The 19,287-nt window shown below is 43.4% G+C and overlaps 1 protein-coding gene across 2 annotated transcripts in view; it reads left to right on the top strand.

Moving 5' to 3' along the window:
- Window positions 1–19,287, top strand: part of ADCY5 (adenylate cyclase 5) — a 334,120-nt gene that overhangs the window by 172,096 nt on the left and 142,737 nt on the right. For both annotated transcript variants that reach the window (XM_084643409.1, XM_084643408.1), the window contains one exon: window positions 15,581–15,730. In XM_084643409.1, the coding sequence (XP_084499535.1) occupies window positions 15,581–15,730 (150 nt within the window). The remainder of the gene's footprint in view (window positions 1–15,580; window positions 15,731–19,287) is intronic.

Raw genomic sequence — 19,287 nt, 5'->3', positions numbered from 1 at the left:
TGACTCCCTCAGGGAACTGATGGGCAAGATACCCTGGGAGAATAACATGAGGGGGAAAGGAGTCCAGGAGAGCTGGCTGTATTTTAAAGAATCCTTACTGAGGTTACAGGGACAAACCATCCCGATGTGTCGAAAGAATAGTAAATATGGCAGGCGACCAGCTTGGCTTCACAGTGAAATCCTTGCTGATCTTAAATACAAAAAAGAAGCTTACAAGAAGTGGAAGATTGGACAAATGACCAGGGATGAGTATAAAAATATTGCTCGGGCATGCAGGAGTGAAATCAGGAAGGCCAAATCACACCTGGAGTTGCAGCTAGCGAGAGATGTGAAGAGTATCAAGAAGGGTTTCTTCAGGTATGTCAGCAACAAGAAGAAAGTCAAGGAAAGTGTGGGCCCCTTACTGAATGAGGGAGGCAACCTAGTGACAGAGGATGTGGAAAAAGCTAATGTACTCAATGCTTTTTTTGCCTCTGTCTTCACTAACAAGGTCAGCTCCCAGATTACTGCACTGGGCAGCACAGCATGGGGAGGACGTGACCAGCCCTCTGTGGAGAAAGAAGTGGTTCGGGACTATTTAGAAAAGCTGGACAAGCACAAGTCCATGGGGCCGGATGCACTGCATCCGAGAGTGCTAAAGGAGTTGGCAGATGTGATTGCAGAGCCATTGGCTATTATCTTTGAAAACTCATGGCGAACGGGGGAAGTCCCGGATGACTGGAAAAATACTAATGTAGTGCCCATCTTTAAAAAAGGGAAGAAGGAGGATTCTGGGAACTACAGGCCAGTCAGCCTCACCTCAGTCCCTGGAAAAATCATTGAGCAGGTCCTCAAGGAATCAATTCTGAAGCACTTAGAGGAGAGGAAAGTGATCAGGAACAGTCAGCATGGATTCACCAAGGGCAAGTCATGCCTGACTAATCTAATTGCCTTCTATGACGAGATAACTGGTTCTGTGGATGAAGGGAAAGCAGCAGACGTGTTGTTCCTTGACTTTAGCAAAGCTTTTGACATGGTCTCCCACAGTATTCTTGTCAGCAAGTTAAAGAAGTATGGGCTAGATGAATGGACTATAAGGTGGATAGAAAGCTGGCTAGATTGTTGGGCTCAACGGGTAGTGATCAATGGCTCCATGTCTAGTTGGCAGCCGGTATCAAGTGGAGTGCCCCAAGGGTCGGTCCTTGGGCCGGTTTTGTTCAATATCTTCATAAATGATCTGGAGGATGGTGTGGGTTGCACCCTCAGCAACTTTGCAGATGACACTAAACTGGGAGGAGAGGTAGATACGCTGGAGGGTAGGGATAGGATACGGAGGGACCTAGACAAATTGGAGAATTGGGCCAAAAGAAATCTGATGAGGTTCAACAAGGACAAGTGCAGAGTCCTGCACTTAGGACGGAAGAATCCAATGCACCGCTACAGACTAGGAACCGAATGGCTAGGCAGCAGTTCTGCAGAAAAGGACCTAGGGGTTATAGTGGACGAGAAGCTGGATATGAGTCAGCAGTGTGCCCTTGTTGCCAAGAAGGCCAATGGCATTTTGGGATGTATAAGTAGGGGCATTGCCAGCAGATCGAGGGACGTGATCGTTCCCCTCTATTCGACATTGGTGAGGCCTCATCTGGAGTACTGTGTCCAGTTTTGGGCTCCACACTAGAAGAAGGATGTGGAAAAATTGGAAAGAGTCCAGCGGAGGGCAACAAAAATGATTAGGGGACTGGAACACATGAGTTATGAGGAGAAGCTGAGGGAACTGGGGATGTTTAGTCTACGGAAGAGAAGAATGAGGGGGGATTTGATAGCTGCTTTCTACTACCTGAAAGGGGGTTCCAAAGAGGATGGCTCTAGACTGTTCTCAGTGGTAGCAGATGACAGAACAAGGAGTAATGGTCTCAAGTTGCAGTGGTGGAGATTTAGGTTGGATATTAGGAAAAACTTTTTCACTAGGAGGGTGGTGGAACACTGGAATGCGTTACCTAGGGAGGTGGTGGAATCTCCTCCCCGAGAAGTTTTTAAGGTCGGGCTTGATAAAGCCTTGGCTGGGATGATTTAGTCAGGGATCGGTCCTGCTTTGAGCAGGGGGTTGGACTAGATAACCTCCTGAGGTCCCTTCCAACCCTGATGTTCTATGATTCTATGAACCTCTTCAAGTATAGCTGTTTGTAAACACAATGGTACAGAAATTGTGTGTAGGCAGGAGCTGAGATATAAACAACTAATCACTATTTCCCTTCCATAACAGAATTTTGGCATTCTGCCAAAATCACTGTTGCTGGATGGTCTAAAGAGTCTGGCATAGGCTACCACTGAAGCCAAAACAGAACACTGCCCTGGGGCACCTGGGAGGTGTGAGAATTGCTGTAGCGGCTGAAGGAGGTGGGTGAGAGCTGGGTTGGTAGGGGTAACTCCTGGGGCTGGAGCTCCCTCAACTCCTGATGCAGGGTGGGGAGAGTTGAGCGGAACTCCTCCTTGATCAGCCCCCTCTGAACGCAGCACATGGCACCAGCAGCTTATCCCCCATTTGGGTTGCATCCTTCTGCTGTCACCTACAGTAGCTAGTCCTGTACCTCAAGCAGTAACAGTCTCTTCATGGAGGATAGATCCATCAATGGCTATGAGCCAGGATGGGCAGAGATGGTGTCCCTAGCCTCTGTTTGCCAGAAGCTGGGAATGGGCAACAGGGGATGGATCATTTGATGATTACCTGTTCTGTTCATTCCCTTTAGGGCACCTGGCATTGGCCACTGTTGGAAGACATGATACTGGGCTAGATGGACCTTTGGTCTGACCCAGTGTGGCCTTTCTTATGTTCTCTCCTGAAGTGCTGAAGATCATGCATAATGGTCCTGGCTGTTAGTTGCACATAATAGAATTTGTTTTTTTATTATTTTCTTTAAAAATTAAAGAATTGTGGGAAATTACATACAAAAACTGCATTAAAAGAATATTATTTAGTTTGCAGAGACAAACACTGAAAAGTTAGGAAATGCCAGATTTACAGTTGTCTGTGCAGTCTTAATTTGGCTCCCTTGCACATATGTATTACAATACAGTATTTAATTAATCACATAATTTTTTCCCACAGGAACTTCTCTCATTCAATGCTCAGAGAGGATGGAAAGGGGAACAGAATTAAGGTTCTCTGAACAACCATAAATCTGGCTTTTCCTCATTTTTAAGTGCTTGATATTTTCAACCTAAATAATGTTCTTTTAATATAGGTCTTTGTATGATTGTACTTGTTAGGCATCCTTTTTAGCATTTCTATAAATCTATCTGTGTGCTCTAGGTGCCCTCGCCTTAACTAAAAAGGCAACAAAAGACAAAGGAACAGTGGCCTTAACTTAAAAATCCTGAATCTCCCTTTCTGTCAAACCATTCCCCAGCTTTACAATTCCCACCCATGTTTTAATACTTGTGGGGGAGGGGCAGAAGTGTGTTGCAAAACTCAAAACCATATTTGGGGCATTCACTTGTGCCTTCTGAGCTTTTGAGGAATGTTCTTCCCTTCCAAATAAATAATACTTTCCTATAACTAGATACAATTTTAACAGTTACCTGGTGGTGAAGCCTGGGTTTAAATGAAAGAGAAATAAGCAGTGATGCGCTGCCAATATTTTAACATAGGGCTCCCATAAATATTCCCTGTAGCATGTGATAAACCGTATGGGCCATGACTATGTTTGTTGGCAGACAGGAATAGTGAAGGACCGTGGAACAAAATTAAAATTTATTTTTCCTTTTAAAACAAAAGTGCTTTCTCATAACCAGTGAGAGAAGTCACACAACTTGGCAAACAAACTTCTATTAAGCGATTTGCTGGAAATGTTTAGGTGTTCTGTTCTGAAAAGTACAGAATATGTTTCCAATATAGTACATGTTTCAACTTCAGTAGATTAATGTGAGGGTGGGGAGGAGTCAATTGCTTATAGTACAGTCTGGGAAGGTCTCCTCACCAAGACATCATTTGAAAATATCCACCACCCCAGTGGTTCTCAACCCCAGATACACAGAGGTCTTCAAAGGGGTACATCAACTCATCTAGGTATTTGTCTAGTTTTACAACAGTCAGCAGTATTCAAAGATGGAGGGGACGACATCAGAGTCGGGAAAACTGCCCCAACCCTCCTTTTGGTGGCAGAATTATACTAGGAGCTGAGGGGAAATCCAAGCATGCACCCTCCTTTGCTGCCCCAACCCAAGCACAACTTAGAAGTGGTGGGGAACAGGGGGAAGGTTTCCAACTTCAAACTAGTTTTTGAGCAAGCCCCTCTCCCCTCCCCCACCCCCGCGCTCCCCAAATAGTTTGATATAGTTGACAAGCATCTGACCGTAGAGCTGGGAGAACTTTGGGAGATGTAAAGCTGCCTTAGCCCAGCTTTGGTTAAATTATCATTCAAATGGTTTTACTCCCTGCATCTTCTCCTGGGTTTGAGTATGGGTAACTGTCCAGCAGGGCGAGTTTTGTCTGAAACACGTGTGCGGCAGCTGTGTCGTTTTACCCTATTGCTGTTTCAGATACAGAGAAACAGGAATGTCATCTCTCCCCACCATCATCCCTTTCCCCTACGAAGATAAGACCAGCCTGATATTTAGAGACTTACCCGAAAAGTTTTGTAAGGTAGAAAGACCATGGTTTGGTAATTCCACTCTTGGACTCATCTGCTCCTCTGTATAACAGGAGATCAGCACGTTTCAGTGAGAGTGGAGGTAGTTCAGCTCCCACTAGGCCCAGAGTCCGTGATCTGCCCAAGGTCTCACACAGTCAAACCTGCTAAATGCCATGAAATGGGTATGTCGCCTATGCCTGTGTCTCTCTGCTCATTCCATGCATGATTTCCCCTGTGCTGACTCTTCCCTGCCGTGGTGTTGCACTTGAAGGCAGACAGGTTTAGACTCCAACCATGCTCTGCTCTCCCCACTGCCTTGGAGCCAGGCAAAGGTGCTGGCTGGCTCGGTGTCTGGCTGGCACAGGAGGTGGGAGTCCAGTGAAGCATGTGGGAGACAAGTTGGAAGCAAGGACTGATGGAGGAGACAGTTTGAACTGTGGGGCTGGGGTTGAACTTGGGGGACAGGGACAGAATGGGGGAAGCTCTCCCACTCCACCTTGAATGAGCCCCCTCCTCGCAAGCCCTTCCCCAGATTGCTCCCAGGTCTCACTCCCAAATGCCACAGCCACACCAGGATCACCCCAGTAGCCTCTACCCCAGGCTTTCTTTCCTCACAGCTATCCCTCTCCTGTATGGTTGCCACATGGCTCTCCTCTAGCTGCCTCTTGGTTTGCCCCACTTGTCTGACTGATCAGTGTTGGACCCTACATTGACATCGGTGGCAGCTGAGAGATGTTGTGCATGAAGCTGCACAAAATGTGGCTTCTGTAGAGGTTCAGTGGTAGAGCAGATGATGGGACCCAGTAATCCTCACTCGCCAGTTTTTTTACTCTTTCCAAAAGCAGCATCCCCTTCCCTAATAGATTCTTTTGCTGTACAGAATTGCCTTAGCTGAAAGATAAAAGAGCAGGAAAATGTAGCTATAGAAATACCTTTTCTACTTGGTAATTAGCAAACATTTTGGCAGGACAGTACATTCTCCCCCTCTCCCTCACTGCTCCTTAATTACTCGGTGGCTAGAGAAAATAAGGTCCAATTCCAATCCCAGAAGAAAACTTAATAAAAAAATAACTGGGAAAGGAAAACTTGTGACCAATAGAATGTAGGAAAAATTCCTTTTAAGCTAAAAGTTTACTGAAGCTGCATCTGTGTATGTAATCTCTTATTCTTTTCAAAAAGATGCCCTCCATTTATTTCTTAGAGAAGCGGATCATGACTCAGATGTTTCATGTTTCTCTACTGTGTATGAGTCAGTGAAAATATCAGTGGGAGAAAAACATCTGTCTCTTGGAGAGAAAGAGAGTATACACAGGGTTCATAATTGCAATAAGCAGTAAACCAATGAAAATCTACAGAACATGAGGTTTCTGTGGAATACTAAATATTAGAAAGCTGTTTGTGCAAAGATTTTGGTGACATCATCTGAGGCAATTGTTTGTAAACATCCCAGTCTCCAGAGTAAATTATTGCTTGCGGCAAATTTGTAATTATTTCATAGTATGGTCTGTCTCTTACTTCAGCAGCAACTATTTTTAACTGCAGAATTGCTTGTGTTATCACATGTAAAGAAGGATGAATTTCTGTGGTGCATTTTTGCAAAATTATTATCACTGGGGGCATAGAATATATTGTCATCCTTCTGCTGAAATATAAACCTATATCAGGGCCTTGCAGGTCAGTTTCCCATCAGAGGAGAAATCAGTGACTGGGAGTGTTGGTATTTTCTTAATGTTAACTTGTTTTATTTACACCGTATACTCCAGTTCTTGAACAGAGGTTGTCACAAACAGCATGCAGGAAAGCACCTCTTTTGGAACTCTGAGCTCAAAAACCACCCCCTGGTTCTCAGGAAGAAACTGCCCTAAGAATAAAGACTAGTGAGAAAGATTAAAGCAGAGCACGAACAACTTGCTGTTGGCAACAGCTTCCCTGAAGAGAAAGTGCATCATAGAATGAACAACACAACACAACAGTATTTCTCAAAAGAAAACATTTTGTTTTTAAGGCATGATTTTTTTGTTTTGTTTGGGTAAACTGTATAACAGCACCATCAGGTAAAACCTGGTACTTTACCTTGATCCTGGAAAGGTGGGTTAACTTTACACACATCGGTTCAGTGGGACTATTCATGTTTATTAAGTTAGACATATGCATGAGTCCAAGTCTAACTTTCTGCAGAAAAGGACCTAGGGGTTACAGTGGACCAGAAGCTGCATATGAGTCAACAGTGTGTCCTTGTTGCCAAGAAGGCCAATGGCATTTTGGGATGTATAAGTAGGGGCATAGCGAGCAGATCGAGGGACGTGATCATTCCCCTCTATTCGGCATTGGTGAGGCCTCAACTGGAGTACTGTGTCCAGTTTTGGGCCCCACACTACAAGAAGGATGTGGAAAAATTGGAAAGAGTCCAGCAGAGAGCAACAAAAATGATTAGGGGGTTGGAGCACATGACGTATGAGGAGAGGCTGAGGGAACTGGGATTATTCAGTCTGCAGAAGAGAAGAATGAGGGGGGATTTGATAGCTGCTTTCAACTACCTGAAGGGGGGTTCCAAAGAAGATGGATCTAGACTATTCTCAGTGGTAGCAGATGATAGAACAAGGAGTAATGGTCTCAAGTTGCAGTGGGGGAGGTTTAGGTTGGATATTAGGAAAAACTTTTTCACTAGGAGGGTGGTGAAGCACTGGAATGGGTTACCTAGGGAGGTGATGGAATCTCCCTCCTTAGAGGTTTTTAAGGCCCAGCTTGACAAAGCCCTGGCTGGGATGATTTAGTTGGGGATTGGTCCTACTTTGAGCAGGGGGTTGGACTAGATGACCTCCTGAGGTCCCTTCCAACCCTGATATTCTATGATAAGTCTTGCAAGAGCATGGTTGTAGTCTGTTTCTGTGCTCTGGTGGGGTTCTGTGAAAGCTGTGTTGTCCCAGGTGCACCAAGGCAGCAGAGCAGAAAGGGACCCAGCTGACTGCTACTCCAGAAACATGTTCAAAAAATTGGTTCAGAAACTCTTTTGTGCTGGATTCCCCTTTTTTGCTATTTCAGGCATTCAATACACAACGATGCAACTGGCTCGTTTAAAAATAAAAGTAGAGGTTGCCTTTTTAAAACAAAAACAAAACCCTCATTATTTTCTTCAGTGCATTCTATTTTGCAGTAATATTTATTTTTATTATGTCTTTCACTGCCCAAACACCATCCAAATGGCCAAGAGAGGATCACATGACTATAACTGTATCATTGCCATCCTAATCCAATCTACAGGTTTTGACCATATTGACACTGTGCTAAACTATGGCTGTAGTGGATAGTTGCTCTCTGGGACTAAAGACAACATTTCATGTGCAGAAAAAATACAGAAATTGATCTTGCAGCTAGTTGCTAATGGTTTCTTTTTCTTTTAATCGTAGTGGCACCTCTGGTTATGTAACTGTTCCAGCTCTTTATTAGGTAGTCTATAAAGAGGCAGCCCAGAGTTAATTGCTGCTTAATAGAATGTTTTAAAAGCTAGAGCCAGTCTTCAATTTAATTTCTAATGAAGACCTTTTAAAAAAATGTTTCACATAATATTTGTACTTTTGATTCTTCACAGCCAAGCTTTTGGAATATGTCTAACTATCAGTACTTAGATATAGCTGTATTATAGAAATAGCTGGATAAACAGGGCATCTGTTGCTGGTCATACATTGTGCCTTGATTGTATTCTAGATAGAATTAGGAAGTTTATATAGATTTTTTTTAAAAAATATTAGAAAAAGAGGGGAACTTTCATAAGTAAAGCTATGCCCCTAGACCAAATGGCGTCCCTAGCGAGGATGTCTTTGGTGCTCTCCCTCCCCCTCATTTGTTAAACTTTTGAATACCTTATTTTTTATTGCATTTGTGGCCCATTTCACGACTTTGATGCATGATTTGCATGCATGATTTATCCCTGTCATATAAGACGATAAATTTACATGCTAGGATCTGTAAATCTGTGTTTATTCATGTCATATATAAGCAAAAAAAATTGTTTCTCTTTTCACCCGGTCAAAAAGGGACCCTGGTGGCTCTGGTCAGCACCATTGACTGGGCCGTTAAAAGTCGGGCCTGGCAGGTTCCTTACCCTGCTCTGTGCGGCTCCCAGGAAGCAGCCAGCATGTCCCTCTGGCTCCTAGGCGCAGGGGCAGTCACGGAGGCTTAGCATGTGCCCCTTCCTTGAGTGTCCGTTCTGCAGCTCCTATTGACTGGGAACCACATATCCACGGAATACCTGAAACATTTTACTTCAAACATTCTATTTTACCTTTTGTTGCTAACAACAAAAACAGCACCCCAAGTCCGGCCCCCCAGTGGGTCGCCTGGGTTACCTGCCCCTAAATCTGGCCCTGGCTACTCATAATGTGTGCACATTTAGTAAAATAATTAGATCTTGTTGACTCACCATACAGGCCCCATAAGATGCATTCTAGAAACTCACTTGTCGTGTCTCCTTTTAGCCATGCCGTTATAATGATAATTAATTTGACAATGGATTCCCAGTGAATAAGAGTATTATGAGAGCTGGGAAGCATAGCTAGAGCTGTGCTGAACTCCAAAAAGAAAGGATGTGTAATTCTCTGTTGGCAGTAGATTGTGCTTTGCATGGCTTTTTAGATTTCCCTACGTGATGTGCTTGCCTTCTCCTTGTTTCAAATTGTGCCAGTGATGAATAACTCCTAGTCAGCATAAGCCCAAAACTTAGAATTTTTAAATAGGATTTTACAAAATCAAATATCATCTGAATAATACATATTTTAATGAATTTTGTTTTGATTTCAATGAAATATTTTTTTAAAAGGTAAGAAGGTAATTGACCAATCTAATTGTACTTTTGAAGCAGAATGACATGAAAAAGTAAAGAATGGGTGTGATGGGGTGTACCAGGGATTTGCTGCCCCCTGCCGGTAGCTCTCATGCCTTGGCACACCCTGCCCTGAAAAGATGACCTGCTGGAAGGGGGAGCACAGTGAGTTCAGATTTCTAGGTATTCTCTAGAATTAGCCTCCCACAACTGGCTGCAGGCAGAACCAGCAAGCGTTGGTCCTGCAGCACCTAAAGTGCTGGGAGCATGCAGAGACCAATCAGGGCCCAACAGGCCAGATTAAAAAAGACTGGCTGCTTCTACTAAGGGCCAGTTCTGGGTGAAGCCAGGACAGGGAAGGAAGGATCTGCCCTAATCCAAATAACCTGTTCCGGTCAGGGCCTGACCTTGACAATATATGCCCTGGACCTCTGTGAAAGACTGTTGTTTATGTTATGGACTTTAACACCCAGTTAGTTATTTTGAGTTCAGCGTTAGTTTGTTTTCTGTAAACTTGTGAACCCGCTATCGAGGGTGCTGGGCTCGGGTGAGCCTTTGACAGTGGGTCAAAAGTAAATAGAAGCTTTTTAAAAACTGAATCTTTTCATTTTAACAACCTTCATTGTTAGCAGTAAGACAGGTGAGGAATTAACATAAATTATCCTGACAGTGACTCTTAAACATATTGCCATCTCTTTATCATATATTAACTAGCATCCTGGTGTTTGAATAATAAGATACAAACGCAGAAGGTTAAAAACAGCATATTGATTCACACTGATATTTTATTTTGTTTGTGATGGTTTCACTAGGCTTTTCCCTGAATCACTGAAACAACAGATTACTACTTGATCTTACATATCACACCTGAGCCATCAATTTTGTGACATTTTGTCAATAGTTTACTGTCAAACTGGAATGGCATATCTAATGGGGTCCTGCAGGGGCCTGTCCTGTGTCTGGTACTAGTCAATATTTTAATTAATAGCTTGGAGTGCTTATATGCTTATGCTTATAAAATTTGCGGATGAAACCAACCTGGGAGGGATTGCAAACACTTCAGAGGACAGGGTTAGAATTCAAAATGACCTCAATAAATTGGAGAATTGAACTGAAATCAGTTAAACGAAATTCAATAAAGTGCAAAATACTGCACGTAGGAAAGAAAAATCAAATGCACAAATGTAAAAGGGGGAATAACTGACTAGACTGTAGTCCTGCAGAAAAAGATCAGAGGTTGTAGTGGATTACAAATTCAACATGAGCCAACAATGTGAAGCAGTTGTGAAAAAGGTGAATATTATTCTGGGGTATATTAATAGGAATGTCATATGTCACAGCTTGTAATTGTCCCACTTTCCTTGGCACTGGGGAGACTTCAGCTGGAGTAGTATGTCCAGCTTTAGGCACCACATTTTAAGAAAATTGTGCACAAATTGGAGAGAGTTCAAAGGAGAGCAACAAAAAGGATAAAAGATTGTAGAAAACCTGACCAATGAGGAAAGGTTAAACAAACTGGGCATGTTTAGTCTTGAGAAAAGAAGACTCTGGGGGGACCTGAGGCTGGCAGTCAATTGTTCTCTGTGTCCAGTGAAGATAGGACAGGAAATAATTGGCTTAATCTGCAGCAAGGAAGATTTAGGTTAGATAGATATAAGGATAGTTAAGTACTGGAATAGTCTTCCAAGAAAGGAGGTTGTGGAATCCCCAGCATTGGAGATTTTTAAGAATAGGTTGGACAAACACCTGTCAGGGAGGGTGTAGGTAGGTATATCTGGTTCTGCCTCAGTGCCAGAGGTTGGACTAGATGACCTCCTGCAGTCTCTTCCAGCCCTACATTTCTCTGATTTTTAAAGAGATGGCATTGTTTTAAATTTCTCTTCCAATTTTTATTTTGTGTTAACAAGCTTTCAGAACATTTAAAACAAACAAAACCAAAAGATTTTTCTTAAATCTCCAAGGAAACAATATTTCAAGCAAAATTTTCTGCATTATTTTCAATACAAACACTACAGCATTTTGCTAGTGTATAAGAATCTAAGTGAAAGTGACTAGAAACTGCATAGTGTATGTTTATTTTCCAAGCAGTGAAAAATGAATCAATTTTGATGGGAGTTAGGTGCCTAGACACTGTTGAAAATCCCTCTAGGTGCCTGTCTGTATCTTTAAGTGTTGAAATACTTTTAAAATCTGGCCCTGGATCTCTCCGTGCCTGAGTAAAATGGAAATGGTAGCACTTCTCTACCTTATAGTGGTAATGTGAGAATAAATACATTAATTATCAGGTGCCCAAGCACTCTGGTAATGGGGGCCAAATAGGTATCTTTGATAGATACAACTAATAAATAAGTGCAGCAGCCTTCACCAGAATCAGAGGGCTATGGATAGACCTCATGGTCAAATGTTTTAGTGGGCAGTGGAGAGAGAATCCAACCCCAAAATAGAAACCTACATTTTCCCATTGCCTCTTAAGAACATTTTTACAAGTATAAATTGCCTGAAATAGCTGCCAATAATATGTTTTCTGTTTTCGGGCCATGGAGCTGAGGGAACCAGTTTTAATATCTACATCATCTCCTTCCTCCTGGGACTGTAGCTCGTTACCATAGCAAAACCGCAAGGAACCTGATAAGCAAGTACAGTAGTACCATTTGGCAAACAGGATATAAATTCATTTGCATTAAGTGGACAGAGGGCTATGGAAAAATTATTGAGACAGAAAATCTTTAATTTTGCCTTAATTTATTTTTAAAACACCTGTGAACAAAGTGATTTTAATCAAATACCAAATAAAGTATTCTTCCCCACACACCATCCCCCACATTATTTTAGGAACATCAGATGAACTGTGAGGCCCAAGAGAAATATTTCCAAAGCAAAATGCTGAATGTTGCTTTGAATAGCAAGAGCTGAGCTTTAAATCTTTGCAGAGCCTTGATAGTCTCAACATTATATTGTAGATTTCTTTTTTTTGTTCAAGCCATGTAATATTACAGTCTAAAACAGTTTTCGTTTGGGAGAGTAAATACCGGCTTATATCCACTGCTGGTGAATGTTCATTGCAGTGTAACTTATCTCAGTCTTGTGGAGTGTGATTTTTCTGAGCCTCTTTCATAAATCAGTCTCTGCAGTCCTGTGGGTTTGTCTGAAATGAAGTTAATGGGATCTCTGAAAATCATGTTACTACTTTCAGTACCATATATACTTCGATAATGTTGATCTGATAATGTTTTTTGAACCCATTGGATATCATTTGTCTCCTCGCACACCCGGATGGTGTGCCATGAGTGAGGCAGCTGAGCTACTTACAGCACCAGTGCTGCAATGATATCTGCATCTGTGGACCCCCTCTGACTTCAGTGGGGCTTTGTGTTGGCACAGAGATGTGCCTGCAGAAGAGCTCGTTGCAGCAGTGAGGTCTTCCCACTGTCCAATGAGTGGGCCCCTGTTGTATTCACTGCGCAATGTCTAACCTGCCTAGAGAAGGCTTGTCTACATGAGGACTCTCAGGATTGTTAAAATGAATCTATTTATCCCTTTGAAGGATTAAGCTATAGCAAACTAAGGTCACCTCACTTTTGAATGAGAGCATCCACACAGAGATTTAATGTCCTTTAACAGTGCGTTAACTTCACAGCTTTAGTTGATTTGTCTTAACTTTCCTGGGTGCCTCTGTATAGACAAGTTCTGAGTCTATTCTCACTTAACACATGTTTAAATTGAGAGCAAGTCCATTGTCCTCAGGAGATTTATTTTACATTTGCACTGTGGCAACTACAAACATAATTAAGCCCGAACTTATTTGTATTTTAAAATTACAATGCAATATTGTAAAGTGGAACAGTCATGTATTATATATTTATGTAAAATATGGTGTGTATGTGTGTTTTGGACTATATTTTATGCATACTGATAAATGTTCTGCTTAATGTGTAACTAAGTAGTTTCAATACAGAGAATTCTGGAGTCAGTTTAATCAGATGATGCAAACAATGCTATTTAGTGTTAATTCATTGAGTTTGTTTGTAATAACCATACTGGATTCACAGGCTGTCCATCACAATCAACCCATTTATGAAGCAACATGCAGAACTCTCTGTAATTCCTAGGGAAGTCCTTACTTCCATTTCCTTATTGAATTTCCTTTTCTATGATGATGAGCATCAATGTTGTTATGTTTTCTGGGGGGGGGGAAATAATTCTAAAAAACCCAATGTTTTCCTCAGTGTCTATAAACAAGTGTTTCTACCAAATATCCTTCTAGAATTAGGACTCTAACAAAACACATTTTTCCACAAAATGTTGTTACCTTTACTTTTGCTCAAATTAGATCTGCTTGATTTGTTTACATGCTAGATTTTCCAATGTTATAAGATATTAAAGACACACAACTATTTTTTACTGGCCCTCCAAAGACCTGGAAGAACTAAGTCTTAGTGGTTTGTATTTTTTTACTGTGTTGATGTAATATCATTCTTGTCCTCATTAATTACAGAACTGTTTTAGCAGTAGCTGGGGGGAAATTAAAGATCTTTAGATTTTTGTTCTTTGCTCTGAAACAAATCCTGAATGCAAGGAAAGCGGTGTAACCACTCCCTAAAAATGCGCTCATGGACTGCAAAACTAGCATTAATATGTGCCCTAATTCTGACTGCAAGCAGCCCATGCACTAGGTATGGAATATACTCGCTTTGTGTGTGTGAGTGGATGATATTCTCATGTAATGACTGGTCCGCGAGGAGGATAAAGTACCTACTACTCCAAAGAGTTCCCCCTTAGCCGAAGCTGTGGTAGGTTTTTGGAGCTGAAGGACCAGGATTCTGTTCCCAATTCCTCATAATGGGGGCAGAGTCATTATATAGCAATTGTCCGCTGTCTCCAGCGCATGGATTTATCCCTAGTGGCAGAATAATCCTGATGGGAGTTGTAAATAGAGACTGTTCCTGGGACAGGGAGTGTGTGTGTATGCATTGACATGCAATCCCGTAATACTGTCTACTCTAGCACGATAGCAGCATCTTGTTAAAGTTAGATTTTGCCACTACTTGAGTAGTCAGCCTGAGTTCTGAACTCCCACTGCTGCTTTCTGGGTTTGATTTACACCTGTGCATGTGCCTGTCAGAATCTGGCTCTGTATCTACAGGGGATGGGGTGGGGGGATTACATTTGAATTGTTGTTGCTTTACAGAAAGCCATTCAGAAAAAAGTACTTCCAAGATTTATATCTATGAGACTGTTACAAGTCTGATATTCGGTTCCCCTAGAAATAGGAGCTGTATTCGCACAAGTCTGTCTCTTTAGGAAGATACAGTATATCCTGGCTAGCTCACAAGTGGCTGATGGTACAGAAGAATGGGAAGAATGCTTGTTTCAATGTTACTGGTAGAACTGATTTGAAAATTTCTCTTAAAAAAAAATTCAATGCCAATTTTTTTTTTAAAATGTTTAGTTATTTTGTTTTCTAATCAGCTATAATTACCAGTGAGAGAGATGTAATTATTTTATTGGGAAATATAGTCACTGTGGAAACAACAGAGCAATATAGCTCTTCCTACCTATTTGTACATTCACATATGTATATAACATATTATTGACCACATAAAGATGTGATCTGAAAATCATTATAATTCAACTCATCGTAAAGAGCTGAGACTGGGTGATAAAAAAAAATTCCCAGTTTTTGAAGTTGATTGAAATCTAAAGTTATTTCCTTGCAATAAGTGAACACTATCTAGAATATGAAAGCTAATGTATCTTTCAAAGTATATTCATGCCGTATATGCAGGTGTTTTAAACCAGTAATAGTTAAAATCTTCCTTCAGATTCTTTTACATAATTCTGAGCTAGCCAAACATCGTCACATTAAAACCTCTTTATAAGTCTCTGACACAGTAATTTTAAGACAATTGATTGCTAACAGAATTAGAGAAAAGCATTTACATTAATGTGAAGAAATACGCTTCTGAGGGCATGTGTAAAAGTTTATACTTCAAAGAACAGCAAAGTAAAATGCACTGAAATGAAGAATACTAGGCTCAGTCATGTGTTGGATTGTGGAATGATTCATATTACATGCTGAGCTTTTAAGTATTCTGTCTGTTGTTGATGGTAGGTTTCCAAATTGTAATCATGTTTCCCTTTTTTGTTGCAGCTGGTCTCCAATGTTCTCATCTTCTCCTGCACAAACATTGTAGGAGTGTGTACTCATTACCCAGCTGAGGTGTCTCAAAGACAAGCATTTCAAGAGACCAGGGAGTGCATTCAGGCCAGGCTACATTCTCAAAGGGAGAACCAGCAACAGGTAAGAAGGAGAGTGACAAGAAATTTGACAATGGAATGGCTGATTTGGAATTAGTCTGAAAACTGTTAATTTAGGGCCAGGTACTGAATGACCCTGTGTGAAAAGTTTCAGAGTAGCAGCCGTGTTAGTCTGTATCCGCAAAAAGACCAGGAATACTTATGCTCAAATAAATTTGTTAGTCTCTCAGGTGCCACAAGCTTTCATGGGCTACAGCCCACTTCATCAGATGCATAGAATGGAACATATAGTAAGAAGAGATATATACATACAGAGAACATGAAAAGGTGGAAGTTGCCATACCAACTCTAAGAGGCTAATTAATTAGGATGCGCTATTATCAGCAGGAGAAAAACAACTTCTGTAGTGATAATCAAGATGGCCGGTTTCAGACAGTTGACAAGAAGGTGTGAGGATACTTAACATGGGGAAATAGATTCAATATGTGTAATGACCCAGCCACTCCCAGTCTCTATTCAAACCCAAGTTAATGGTATCTAGTTTGCATATTAATTCCAGTTCAGCAGTTTCTCATTGGAGTCTGTTTTTGAAGCTTTTCTGTTGCAAAATTGCCACTTTTAAGTCTTTGTTACTGAGTGACCAGAGAGGTTGAAGTGTTCTCCTACTGGTTTTTGAATGTTATGATTCCTGATGTCAGATTTGCGTCCATTTATTCTTTTGTGTAGAGACTGTCCGGTTTGGCCAATGTACATGGCAGAGGGGCATTGCTGGCACATGGTGGCATATATCACATTGGTAGATGTGCGGGTGAACGAGCCCCTGATGGCGTGGCTGATGTAAAACCTCTCCAGCGCATCATCAAAGATTTACAACCTATCCTGAAAGACGCTCCTTCGCTCTTCCAGATCTTGGGAGACAGACCAGTCCTCACTTACAGACAGCCCCCCCAACCTGAAGCAAATACTCACCAGCAACCACACAACAAAAACACTAACCCAGGAACCTATCCTTGCAACAAAGCCCAATGCCAACTCTGTCCATGTATCTATTCAAGTGACACCATCATAGGACCTAATCACATCAGCCACGCCATCAGGGACTCGTTCACCTGCACCCTGGATGAAATTCACCCTAAGCAGGGGGTTTGCACGGTTCTTATGCATCATTTAAGTCCCATCTAGGCCTATCTTGAGCATGAGTGGCATATGGGCCTTGTGCTGGCCCTCTGTACAGGGCATATACTTCACCCCATCATAAGTGCACAGCACAATGATTTGTCAGCACAACAAATAGCATTTGGTAGTGGTAGGGCTGTTGTTCTGCTCTTCTGCACACATTAGCAGCGGGAGGCCAATTGTGGCAGAAATTAAGTAGTTCCCCATAGAGGGTGCTGCCCCAGTGCCTCCAAAGGCATTCTTCTATCTGTCTCCAAAGCACCCTCACTTCACATTGTGTGTGTGTGGCTTTGAACACAACACTACAGGCTTCCGCTGACTTCCATTTTAGTTTTTAACCATTTTTAATGTCCTCAGTTAGTGTCCTGTGTACTTTCGTTTGTTAGAAAAGGCCTAATTGCTATCAGCTCACAGTCTTGTTCTCAAGGGCTGTGGGCATATCTATTTGCTAATTCATTCTTTGGTTTTGCTGCAATGAGTCTCTTACATCATAATAATTAGAGAGGAAAAGACTTTTTAGGTCAGCTTGTCCATTCCCTTGATAATGTGGGACCATGCCCCGCAGTAAATTTTCCAGTCCAGTTTTAAGTAATTCATGAAATGAGGTTTCTGTGGCTTCGCTTGAGAAGTACCTTACAGTTTTGATTGCGAGTTCGGATAGGAGGGGAATGAATCAGTTGAAATGGCTGTGCATTTCTGTGACTCATAAGGGCAACACAACTTTCACTATACTACGCTGCTTTCACACACCTGCATCTGTAGATCTGCCCATGGACAGTGTTATTCTGGGCTACTTTGGGCCAACATGGGCACCATGAAATGAAGAATGTATGTATACCTAAGTTTAGTTTATTTATTTTGATATCTGGTACATAAATAGCATCTATTTCATGCACTAAGTGTAGGGTTGCAAGTTGTCTGGTTTTCGATCAGAATGCCCAGTTGAAAAGGGACCCTGGCGGCTCCAGTCAGCTCGGTCAGCACTGCTGACCAGGTCACTAAAAGTCTGGTAGGCGGCGCAGCAGGGCTAAGACAGGTCCCTGCCTGCCATGGCTCTGTGCAGCTCCTGGAAGCAGCGGCATGTCTCCCTTTTGGTTCCTATGCATAGAGGCAGCCAGGGGGCTCCACACTCTGTCCCCATCCCAAGTGCTGGCTCTGCAGCTCCTATTGGCCAGCAATCATGGCCAATGTGAGCTGCAGGGGCAGTGCCTGAGGATGGGGCAGTGCGCAGAGCTGCCTGGCCGTGCCTCCATGTAGGAGCTGGAGGGGGGACATGCTGCTGCTTCCAGGGGCTGCCTAGGTAAGCGCTGCCTGGAGCCTGCACCCCTGACCCCCTCCTGGACCACAGCCCCAGCCCTGATCCCCCTCCCACCCTCCAAACCCCTCAGCCCCAGCCCAGAGCACCGTCCTGCACCTCAAACCCTTCATCCCCAACCCTACCCCAGAGCCTGTACCCCCAGTGGGAGCCCTCACCCCCACCCATATCCCAACCCTCTGCCCCACCCTGGAGCCCTGTCCTGCACCCCAAACCCCTCATTCCCAGCCCCACTCCAGAGCCCGCACCCCCAGGCGCAGCCCTGATCCCTCTCCTGCCCTCCAAACCCCTCGGTCCCAGCCCGGAGCACCCTCCTACACTCCAAACCTCTCATCCCCAGCCCCACCCCAGAGTCTGCACCCCCAGCCAGAGCCCTCACCCCCCACACTCCAACCCACTGCCCCAACCCGGAGTCACCTCCTGCACCCTGACCCCCTCATTTCTGGCCCCACCCCAGAACCCACACCTCCAGCCCAGAGCCCATACCTCCTCCCATACCCCAACCCCCTGCCTAAGCTCGGAGCACTTTCCCATACTTCGAACCTCTTGGCTCCACCCCCCAGCCCGGAGCCCCCTCCTGCACCCCAAACCTCTCATCCCTCGCCCCACCCCAGAGCCCACAACCCCAGCTGGAGCCCCCACCCCCTCCTGTATCCCAACCCACTTCATCAGTCCGGAGCACCCTCCCTCACCCTAAACTCCTCATTTCTGGCCCCACCCCAGAGCCTGCACCCCCAGCTGGAGCCCTCACCCCCTCCCGCACCCCAACCCCCTGCCCCAGGCTGGTGGAAATGAATGAGTGAGTGAGGGTGGAGAGAGAGAGGGACAGAAGGAGGGGGGATGGAGTGAGCAGGGGAGGGGACTCAGAGAAGGGGCGGGGCAGGGGGAGGGACAAGGATGTTTGGTTTTGTGCAAGTAGAAAGTTGGCAACCAGAACTAAGTGACTTTTACGCAAACTAAAAATACAGTCACAAAAATACAGTCAGGTAAAACCAGCAACCTTCCTTCCCCCAAATCCCCAAACTAGGAAAATGTTTTACCTACAAATGCCAGATGTCAATAAGCCTCTCCCTTCCACAAAACCCTGGCAAACAGATGGGCTTTGCAGC

This window comes from Lepidochelys olivacea (assembly GCF_965140295.1).
Source record: "Lepidochelys olivacea isolate rLepOli2 genome assembly, chromosome: 11".
In the NCBI taxonomy this organism is placed as follows: Eukaryota; Metazoa; Chordata; order Testudines; family Cheloniidae; genus Lepidochelys; species Lepidochelys olivacea.
The sequence above is the reverse complement of the archived record's forward strand: the minus strand, read 5'-3'. Positions and strand labels throughout refer to the sequence as shown.